Raw genomic sequence first — 11,843 nt, forward strand, 5'->3', positions numbered from 1 at the left:
CCCGAGCGGAGGCCGCCGCCTGCGCAGCAGCCGACCGCGGCGCCGTCGGTGGGCAGCAGCTTCTTCAGCTCGCTGTCCCAAGCCGTGAAGCAGACGGCCGCCTCGGCGGGCCTGGTGGACGCACCCGCGCCCGCCGCCGCCAGGAAGGCCAAGGTGCTGCTGGTCGTCGACGAGCCGCACACCGACTGGTAGGTGCCGGCCGCCGCCGCCGTCCGGGCTCCCGAGGCAGCGGGGGGCGGAGAGGCTCAGATCCCCCAAGACAAATCAGAGGAGCTACTTTATGCAACAGAGACGAGTCTTAAGAAATAGAGTTTTGGGGGGGAGGGGGAGGGGCTTCACACTTTTCGGCTTAGACACCCAACAGCTGAGGTGAAAATGGTCCTGAAGGGACATTTCAGGCCATTATGAAAGGTTCTACTTTAGGAGGCGCAGAGTGGGAATGGACATTGGTATTTTTCTGAGCGGAGGGTGATGGTGTATTTTCACCCGGACCTCTGAAGGCTGATAGCAAGTATTAACATCAAGGTTGATAAGATGAGATGTGGCGGCCCAGGTGTACCTGGGCTTGTTTTCCCCGAGCGTGGCTGAGGGCCATTTTAGAATAATAAAATGTTTGTATTTTATGCAGCAGGGAGGGGCTTGTGCATTTTTTTTTGTTTGTTTTTCGATTTGTGTGTGTGAGGTGGAAGTGGTCGTGGCAGGAAAGACGAAGACTGAGGTAAAATATTCTGGATCATTATTAAGGGGCACAAATAAAAAGAAATCTGCTTGAATGCAGTAAATGGGAAACTTAAAGAAATTTTTTTTTAAGGGAAACGTAGCATTTTTCCAACTTAAAATGGTGAAGGATGGGGGGAAATGTTACCTCTAGTTGTTGAAAGCATGAATGAGGTCCATTTAAGACAAATTAATTAAAAGAGAATTTATTTTATGTAGCAGGAGGTTATCTTAGGGGATGGTTTGGGTGGGTGGTGTTGGTGGAATTGACTGGTGAAGGGGCAGACAGCTTGAAGAAATAACAGGTGAGGAATTTGGGTTGCTTTTTCTTAAGGAATATGGGGAAGAGTTTTTTTTTCTTTCCGTTCTCACAGGAGTTGAGGTTTGAGACTGAACCTGAGTGCCCCTTGCCAAGAGGGAGGCACAGACGGACCACAAAGCTGTTTATTTCCATTTCCTCTTTTGGCTACTTTACTGTTTATCTTTCTCTTACTGGGCGACTGGGAGAGAGGGAGGGTGGGCTGGTGTGGGTGTGATGGAAGGGAGAAGTAGATGCCCTCCTGCTGGCTGCTAATGTGACCATTTTGAATAGTCATTTGGGAGACTTGTATGGTTGGCTTTTTCTCTTCTAGACAGTGGAGTAGAAAATCCGAAGGGACCTTTGCCAGGAAATGACAAAGACACAAGTAAAAGTTGGCCATTGGCAGCCCCCCAGGACAGTTACTCTCGGTTCAAATCAACAAGTACTTATTAACCCTTTGGTGATCCAGTTATTTTCTGCTTTGAATTTTTTGTTGATGCCATGTGTTTTCATTAATGGATGTATGCTGAATCATTGCGTGTGTCTGGATTTTTGGTAGGTAATACGGATTTTTTTCCTTGCCCCCTCCTACAAGGAGGCATATGATGTACCATTAATTCTACCCCAGAGTCCCCACCGGAATCTACTGGTACATGTGTGTAACAAATAAAAATTTTCAAAATTTCTGTTTTTCCAACCAAAAAATCAGACACCTCGTATGATACCTTGTAAAAACAGTAATTTGTGGCACACGCCCATTTCTTTGGTTTCAAACAGTCATAAAGGCCCCTGCCACACTATCGGTGTACAGCAGCTTCCTGATAAGCCCCAGAGGCTGAAAAAGTTCATGGTCGCGATATGCACCACCGGGCACAAAAGGATTAAAGAGGAAGGGAAGGTAACTACACTTTAAAGGACATCCATTATAGCCAAACACTGTTCTAGGAGCTCTCAGCATAATATTTCATTGAATTCTCACCACAAAACTGAGGCTTAGAAAAGGTAAGTAGTGTGCTCACAGCCAGCCAGCAAATGATAGAACCAGGATTTGAATTTAGGCCCCTCTGACTCCACTGTTGCCACTCCCCTGTGTGATATTGCCTCTCTTTTATTATTATATTAGAAATATTAACAATAAGCTCTCTATAGGTTCTAGGCAGGAAGGGGGCTTCAAGAACTCACACTCAAATTTGGGAGACAAGAAGGATACTTGAAACAGTTAACAAAAGGAATTTTAAATTGTTGGTTGAGACAGTGTTTCAGGCATTCAATAAAAGGAGTAATTAGTGAGAGTCAGGGTTAATGGGAAGGGCTTCACAAAAGTTGAGTCTTGAAGAAAGGCCAGGAAGAGGGAGAAATGGGAATGAGATTGGTGCTGTATTTTTCTATGCAAGAATCTGAACCTCCTGCGTCTTGCCCTGACCTCCTGTCCTGTTAAAGGTGTTTGTTTTCAGTCTAATTACCAGTTAGGAAGGCACAGCTAGGTAGATAACGCATTTGTATGAGTATGATGAGGCTGCTGCAGATTTGTGTTTAGTTCTAAATACTTCAGTGATGTGAGCTTTGAAACCCCTTCGAGAGTATTATTCTCTAGGAAGACTGCCGGAATGAACCAGAGAATTTGCCTTGCCCTAGAGACTTGGCTTCTGATGGAAGTAATAGAAGCCACTTTTTCTATGGGCTGACTCTCAACTGTTTTCTGATTTTTCTCTGAAGTAATAACACTGATTTATTGAAACCCGGTTTGAGTCTAGTGCCTGACAGCAGTTCTGTGTTTCTGTGCTTAATAGCAGTTCCCAGAATTGCAGTTTGTGTTTTTCCAACATGTGTCTCAGATTTGTTAAAAAAAAAAAAAAAAATCTCAGTGAAATATTGATGAGCAGTTTTATTGAAAGGTCTCTGTGAGTTAAGGAGCAGGTGCCTGCTTATGACAAGTGTAGTAACTTAAAAAGGTGCTTTTTGCTCTAAAGGCTGATTTTCGATTAATTTAACTCACAGCTTAAGCTACTAGATAGTATTCAGTGAGCAGGTGTCATATATATGCTCAACATTATTTTCCTGTGCTTAAATAGGAAATCAGAGTGTAGCCACCCAGTAGAATTTAAGAATATTGATCCCATCTAAATTATAGAATGCTAAAATAAGGAGGATTTTAACAAGCTTTTAAATAATTGGTGATTTAAAAGAAGGGCTTAAAATAGGCTGCCTCTCAGAGCAGCCTTAATACACAGCAGATTACTTTGAATTTCTGTCAGTGTAATTGTGGGCAATGGAATGGGAGTCCCTGGGTAGCACAAATGGTCAAGTGCTGGGCTGCTAACTGAAAGGCTGGCAGTTTGAGTCCACTCATGGGTGCCTGGGAAGACAGGCCTGGTGATCTACTCCCAAAAAATCAGCCATTGAAAACTCTATGGAGCACAGTTCTACTCTGACACACATGAAGTTGCCATGGCTCAGAGTCCACTCAGCGGCAACTGGTTATTATTATTTTTTTGGTGGGGCGGGGAGAGCTGATTAGATTGATGGAAAAATTGGAGACTGTTCTTCCTGTCTGTGTCCCTTTCTAGCTTGAAATGTGTTTTCGTGGGTTGCCTGAGAGCTTTAGATTAATTGCACGCTAAAGAATTGTTGAAAAATGTATCTGTGCCACTGAAAAATGAAATCAAGCTCATATACATTGTTAGTAATTGTTATTAGTGTTTCTTATGTTGCCTGAAGATACATGCCTCCTTTTAAGGTTCATAGCTAAATCTGAAGTGCAGTTTAGACTGCACTTTATGCCTAAGCAAGAAACAGGCGTCCATTTGTGTGTGTTGTTTTTTTCTTCTATGTATTTTAACTGGTGAAGAAGTAAGTTTTCTCTCAGAGCTACTTTTGCCTCCATTCCAGGGACACATGCAATTCATGCATTTCTGATTCCAGTGGCCAAGTGAGCTCTTTGATCCTAGTGCATCTCTGTTTAATTTGAAAATCAGTATAGCACAAGCACTCTTGATTATCTAGAGACTGCAGGTATGATAAGTCAACAGATGTTCATTGAGTGCATTCTTTGTGTAGGGTAGGTATGCCAAGAAACCTGAGACATAGTATCTGCTTTCTAGGAGCTTACTGTCCAGGTGGGTAGATAATATATATATATTTTTAAGTTTACTAAAACTAGCCCCTTGTATTCAAAGTGTGGTCCCTGAATCAGCAGCATTGGCATCAACCAAGAGCTTGTTTAAAAAAAAGACCGGTTGCTGTCAAGTCAGTTGCAACTCTTGGCAACTCCACATGTGTCAGAGTAGAACTGTGTTCCATAGGGTTTTCAGTGGCTGATCTTTTGGAAGTAGATGGCCAAGCCTTTCTTCTGAGGTGCTTTAGGTAGACTTGACCCTCCAACATTTAGGTTAGCAGCTGAGCGCATTAACCATTTGCATTAGTGGATCTAGAAGCTTGTTAGAAATACAGAATCTCAGGTCTCACCTCACATCAGTTGAATCATTTGCATTTGAACAAAATCTTCAGGTGATTGACATGCACATTAAATTGAAATGCACTGAATTAAAAGATATGTGATTAGTGCTAAAGGAGTGGCAACACCACAGCTATTGTCGTTTATTCAGCAACTACTATGTACCAGATGTTGTACTTAGCTCTTTACAAATCCCATTTAATCTTTACAACAGCAATGCAAATGGGAACTACTGTAGAAGTTTAAAAGCATAAGAGATTGATGGGGGTTAGAGTGGGAAGAGAAAGCTTTATGGAAGAAGTGAGATTTGAATTGAGCCTTGAATAATTTGAATAAAAAGAGAGAGAGTTGATTCAGTCCAGACAGTGGAACATAAGGAAAATAGAGTGGCAAAAAAGAGGGAGAGAGCTAAGAGTATGGATTAATGTATTATGTAGGCAGCACCTGTTTCCATTCTTTTCCTTTTTTTTTTCTGGCCAGCCTTTGGACATCTCATTAAGAATAGGGGAATTCAAAGTACAGTCGTTAGTTTGGATCACTGTCAGTGGCTCTAGAAAAATACATGAGTAGGAACCTCAAGTGAGGTTTGGGTTTTTCTCTGCAAAGTATTTGTATGTCCTTGTTTCTGACTAACACAAGCGTATGGGTTACATAGAACTTTATTGTTTATAGCAGCAGTTGCCTGTACTTATTAGATTTGGAAGATCATCTGGGTTACTTTATAAATGGGGAAATCTTGGTCTGGAGAGAGGAAATGACTTGTTCAAGGCTACTCCGCTAGTTAATGACAGAAACCAGAACTAGAATCCAGAACTTCAGTCTTTCTACCAAGCTTTTTTCACTATACCACAGTACCACAGTATCTCTGTATTTTTATTATCTTTCTGTATCCCTGACTCAAAAATCAGTGAACACCATTGATCTTATAATGATAGCATTTTGCACTTGAAGGACCTGAGTGATCATCTAGCCCAGAGAAATGGAATAATTTGCCCAAGATCAAGTAAGTTAGTGAGAGAAGGGGGACTAGAACTCACATGACTCCATCTCAAGTTTCTTTCTAATATCACTCTTTCAGTAGATCCCTCAAATTTATCCTTTTTTTTCCTTAAAAATACTGTTTATGTCTTCTTTTAAAGACTCATTGTGGAGTTGTTAGTAAGTGCTTAAAAAACCACATGAGTACCCATAAAAAACCTGTTGCTGCGAGTTGATTCTGACTCATAGCGACCCTATAGGACAGAGTAGAACCGCCGCATAGGGTTTTCAGGGAGCGCCTGGTGGATTCAAAGTGCTGACGTTTTGGTTAGCAGCCATAGCCCTTAATTACTACGCCACCAGGGTTTCGTTATTTCAGTATAGTGATTCTAAAATGGTTGAAGGAGCCTCTTAGAGACTTGGTCATCAAAATCCAACTTTCTGATAAAGTGAATGGGACCTGTGTTGCAATGATGACTTTCCTTTCAGGAACCCGTTTTTATTTTAGTGTCCCTGTCTACCTAAGATTGCTTACTATGTTTCTGTGCCCAAGTTCAGATCTGTAGTAGCAATAATCCATTACCATTGAGTTGGTTCTAACTCATAACATAGTCTTTTTAAATGTTGTGCTGCACCCCTTACAAAGGAAAAAAAGTAATGGAGGCCTGAAGAGGAAGTTTGCCAGAAGTGCATACCTTCCCTTCAAAATTTTTTTAATAACGTTTTATTGTGTTTTTGGTGAAAGTTTACATAGAAATTAGGTTCCCATTTAACAATTTCTATACATGTTGTTCAGTGACTGGTTACATTTTTCGCTGTATGTCCACATTGTCATTATTTCTGTTGTGATTGCTCTGTTCTGATTAATCTAGCTTCCCTGCCCCCCTTACTTCCCATCTTTCCTTTAGGATAAAATGTTGGTCATTTGGTCTCATATAGATGATTTTTTAAAAGAGCTCACTACTCACTGGTGATATTGCTTATTTTATGAGCCAATCTGTTATTTAGCTGAAAGCTAATCTCCGGGTGTTGTTTTAGTTCCAAGTTTAAAGGGTATCTCAGGCCAACAGTCTTAGGGATTCCTCTAGTCATTACTGGACCAGTTAAGTCTCATCTTTTTTAAGAATTTGAGTTTTGTTCTACATTTTTCTCCCATTCTACCTGGGACTATCTATTGTGTCCCTGGTCAGAATTGTTGGTAGTGGTCTAGTTTTTCTGGTCTCAGGATAGTTGAAGCTGTGGTTCATGTGGGCTATTAGTCCTGCAGAGTAGTTTCTTCCTTGAGTCTTTGGATCCCTTCTTTCTCTTTTATTCCAGATGAATAGAGACCAATAGCTAGAATGCCATTCGCATTAAGACCCCAGATACTACTCATCAACTAGGATGTAGAACATAAAGTTTATGAACTATGTTATATCAGCTGACCAAGTTGTCCCACAAGACTATGATCCTAAACCTTCAAACCCAGTAAACCAATCCCGCAAGGTGTTTGGTTATGTCTGGGAAATATCCATAATTATGCCTTCTATGTGCTTTATTATATATGTGAATATATATCAGCACACGCAAACATGTATATACATACGCCTACAGATATACCAATATATGCATGTACGTATGCTCACATACATCCTTCGATACACATATATGCATACATATCTACCTATATAACCACATATATATTTTTTGGTTTTTATTGCTGTTGTTGCAGAATCGCATAACATTTACCAAAAACCTTATTCTTGTGTACTTCTTAGTGTCATCATTTACTTTGGTCGGTTGTGCAGACTTCACCTGCATTTGGTATTGCCTTTCCCATCACCGAAAGTAAGAAGTGTCTACTCTCTAGAAAGTGATTCCCCCTCCCTCCTCCTCCTATCCTTAGTAACCACCAAAGAACGTTGTTTCTATATGTATACCTATTCTTGTCTTTTTATAAAAGTGAGATCGTACAATATTTATCCTTTTTGATTTGACTTATTTCACTCAGCATAATGTCCTCCAGATTCACCCATGTCTTATTTCGAGAATCATCACTATTTTTTATAGCTGTGTAGTATTCCACTGTATGTATGTACCACAGTTTGTTTATCCATTTATACATTGATGGGCACTTAGGTTGTTTCCATCTTTTTGCTATTGTGAATAGTGCTGCAATGAACATAGGTATGCAAATGTTAATTTGTATCACTGCTATTAGATCTCTAGGGTATATATCTAGGAGTGGGATTGCTGGATCATAAGATGCTTTTATTTCTAGCTTTGAGGAAGCACCACACCATTTTCCATAATGGTTGTACCGTTTTACAATCCCACCAACAGTGGATAAGGGTTCCAGTCTCCCCACAACCTCACCAGCATTTGTTGTTGTTTTTGATACTCAGTGCCATTTTTGCAGGGGTAAGGTGGTATCTGATTGTAGTGTTGGTTTACATCTCTCTAATGGCTAATGATTCTTCCCCTAAAAATTTATAAAACAAGTTTTAACTGGGATATGGTTCAGTGCAAAGTCTCTAGGTGCTTTACTATTAACCTAAAGGTTGGCAGTTGGAACCCACCCAGTGACACTGCAGAAGATAAACTTGACTGTCTGCTTCCATTAAGATTACAGCAAAGAAAATGATACGGAGTAGTTCTACTCTGTAATACGTGGGTTGCCATAAATTGGAATCCACTCAACAGTAGCTACTAACAGCAACAATATGTTTCAAGGCAATTGGGCATCTACCACAAGCTAGGTGCTGGGGATATAAGAATGAGTTGGACATAGGCCTTGTCTACTGAGAACTTCCAGTTCAAGTAATGGAAAAGACAAACATTTAAACAGAATTTTAATATAGTATGGTAATTAGTGTATAGAGGATGCTGTGGGAACACAGAGGTGGGCTATCCTGAGGAATGAAGATGTGGTTGTCTGAACCTTAGAAATGTTTGTTCAATGCAGATATGCCATCATGTATTCTTATGTAAACCAGTTTGTCTCTTTGAACTCTGATTCTCTAAAATCTGTTGAATGAGAGGATTGGAACAAATATTCTCTAAGATCCTTCCCCATACTACATCATTTCCATGGTACAGTTGCTCTATAATTTTTTTCTATGTGGTAATGCTTGTTAATCTTTGCAAGAAGAGACGTATGTCAATACATGACTAAATATTCCTTTTTTTTTCTTTATTGTACTTTAGATGAAGGTTTACAGAACAAACTAGCTTCTCATTAAACAGTACATACATTGTTTTATGACATTGGTTAACAACCCCATGACATGTCAGTACTCTCCCTTCTCGACCTTGGGTTCCCTATTACCAGCTTTCCTGTCCCCTCCTGCCTTCTAGTCCTTGCCCCTGGGCTGGTGTGCCCCTTTAGTCTCGTTATGGGCCCGTCTTATCTTTGGCTAAAAGGTGAATCTCCGGAGTGACTTCATTACTGAGCTAAAAGGGTGTCTGGGGGCCATACTCTCGGGGTTTCTCTAGTCTCTGTCAGGCCAGTAAGTCTGGTCTTTTTTTGAGTTAGAATTTTGTTCTACATTTTTCTCCAGCTCTGTCTGGGACCCTCTGTTGTGATCCCTGTCAGAGCAGTCAGTGGTTGTAGCCGGGCACCATCTACTTGTGCTGGACTCAGTCTGGTGGAGGCCCTGGTAGTTGTGGTCTATTAGTCCTTTGGACTAATCTTTCCCTTGTGTCTTTGGTTTTCTTCATTTTCACTTGCTCCTGAAGGGATGAGACCAGTGGGGTGTCTTAGATGGCTGCTCACAGGGTTTTAAGACCCCAGACGCTACTCATCAAAGTAGAATGTAGAACATTTTCTTTATAAACTGTTATACCAGTTGAGCTAGATGTTCCCTGAGACCATGGTCCCCATATCCCTCAGCCCAGTAATTTGGTCCCTCAGGGAGTTTGGATTTGTCCATGGAGCTTCCATGACCTTACCCTGAACAAGTTGTGCTGGTTTCCCCAGTATTGTATACTGTTTTACCCTTCACCAAAGTTACCACTTATCTATTGTCTATTTAGTGTGTTTTCACCCCTACCCCTCCCCTTCCTCGTAACCATCAAAGATTGTTTTTTTGTGTGTAAACCTTTTCATGAGTTTTTTTTAAAATTTTTTTTTATTTTATTGTACTTCAGGTGAAGGCTTACAGAACAAATAGTTTCTCATGAAACAGTAGTACACATGTTGTTTTATGACATTGGTTAACAACCCCACAACATATTAACCCTCTAAATTCTCAACCTTTTTTTTTTTTTGGTGAAAATACACGTAGCCAAAGATACACCGTTTCAAAAATTCCTACATACACAGTTCAGTGACATTGACTACGCTCTTCCAATTGTGCTGTTATTCTCACATAAGATGAATGAAGGCTTACAGAACAAAATAGTTTCTCATTTAACAGTTACTACAAATGTTGCCCTATGACAATGGTTAACAATCTCACAACACATCAACAATATCCTTACTTAACCTTGGGTTCCCTATCACCAGCTTCCTTTTCCCCTTCTGGCCCTTGTCACTGGACTCCTGTACCTCGTTAGTCGTCTCATTTGGTTTTACGGGGCTGTCCACTCCCAGGCTGAACAGTGAACCTTGGAGGTAACTTCACCACTGAGCTAAAAGGGTTTCTGGGGGCCATACTCTCGAGGTTTCTCCAGTCTCCTTTAGGCCAGTAAATCTGGTCTTTTTTTTTTGTAAGTTACAATTATGGTCTATATCCTTCTCCAGCTCTGTCCAGAACCCTCTGTTGTGATCCTGGTCAGAGCAGTTCATGAGTTTTTATAGTGGTGGTCTCATAAACAGTATTTGTCCTTTTGTGATTGACTTATTTCACTCAGCATACTGCCCTCCAGATTCATCCATGTTGTGAGATGCTTCGCAGATTAATCACTGTTCTTTATCGTTTCGTAGTACTCCATTGTGGGTATGTACCATAGTTTGTTTATCCATTCGTCTGTTGATGGGCATCTAGGTTGTTTCCATCTTTTTGCTATTGTGAACAATGCTGCAGTGAACCTGGGTGTGCATATGTCTATTCGTGTCACAGCGCTTATTTCTCTAGGATATATTCCTAGAAGTGGAATTACTGAATTATATGGTATTTCTATTTTTAGCTTTCTAAGGAAGCACCATATCATTTTCCAGAATGGTTGTACCATTTTGCATTCCCACCAGCAGTGCATAAGAGTTCTGATCTCCCCGCAGCCTCTCTGACATTTGTTATTTTCTGTTTTTTGACTCGTGCCAGTAATGCTGGGGTTAGATGGTATCTCATTGTGGTTTTGATTTGTATTTCTCTAATGGCTGTTGATCGCGAGCATCTCCTCATGTGTCTGTTAGCTGCTTGAATGTCTTTGGTGAAGTGTCTGTTCATTTCCTTTGCCCATTTTTTAATTGGATTATTTGTCTTTTTGTTGTAGAGATGTTGGATTTTCTTGTAGATTTTAGAGATTAGACCTTTGTTGGATTTGTAATAGTCAAATTTTTTTCTCCCGGTCTGTAGGTTCTCTTTTTACTCTTTTGGTGAAGTTTTTTGATGGGCATAAGTGTTTAATTTTTAGAAGATCCCAGTTATCTAGTTTATCTTCTGGAGTTTGTATGTTGTTAGTTGTGGTTTGTATCCTGTTAATGCCATGTATTAGGGTCTCTAGCATGGATCCTATTTTTTTTTCTATGATCTTTATAGTTTTTGGTTTTAGACTTAGATCTTTGATCTGTTTTGAATTAGTTTTTGTATGTGCTGTGAGGTATGGGTCCTGTTTCATTTTTTTGCAGATAGACATCTAGTTTTGCCAGCACCATTTGTTAAAAAGGTTGTCTTTTCCCTATTTGGTGGACTTTGGGCCCTTGTCAAAGATTAGGTGACTGTAGGTGGATGAATTTACATCTGGGTTCTCGATTCTGTTCCATTGGTCAATGTATCTGTTGTTGTACCAGTACCAGGCTGTTTTGACTACCATAGCTGTGCGGTATGTTCTGAGGTCAGGTAGCGGGGGTCCTCCTACTTTATTCTTCTTCTTCAATAGTGCTGTACTTATCCAGGGCCTCTTCCCTTTCCATATAAAGTTAATGATTGTTTTTCCATCTCTTTAAAGAATGTTGTTGATATTTGGATCAGGATTGCATTGTATCTGTAGATTACTTTGGGTAGAATTATCATTTTCACAATGTTGAGTCTACCCATCCATGAGCATGGTATGTTTTTCCATTTATGTAGATCTCATTTGGTTTCTTGCAGTAATGTTTTGTAGTTCTCTTTGTATAGGTCTTTTACATTGCTGGTTAGATTTATTCCTAACTATTTTATTTTTTTAGGGACTATTATAGATGATATTGTTTTCCTGATTTTCTTTTCATCGTTCTCTTTATTGGTATATAGGAATCCAACGGATTTTTGT

General features: G+C 40.2%; 1 protein-coding gene across 1 annotated transcript in view; it reads left to right on the top strand.

Annotated features, from left to right (window-relative positions):
- Window positions 1-11,843, top strand: part of SYN2 (synapsin II) — a 162,780-nt gene that overhangs the window by 209 nt on the left and 150,728 nt on the right. The window contains exon 1 of the mRNA XM_023739727.1: window positions 1-188. This exon is cut by the window's left edge and continues 209 nt beyond it. Within this exon, the coding sequence (XP_023595495.1) occupies window positions 1-188 (188 nt within the window). The remainder of the gene's footprint in view (window positions 189-11,843) is intronic.

The sequence above is a fragment of the Trichechus manatus genome, unplaced genomic scaffold, assembly GCF_000243295.1.
Source record: "Trichechus manatus latirostris isolate Lorelei unplaced genomic scaffold, TriManLat1.0 scaffold00001, whole genome shotgun sequence".
Lineage (NCBI taxonomy): Eukaryota > Metazoa > Chordata > Mammalia > Sirenia > Trichechidae > Trichechus > Trichechus manatus.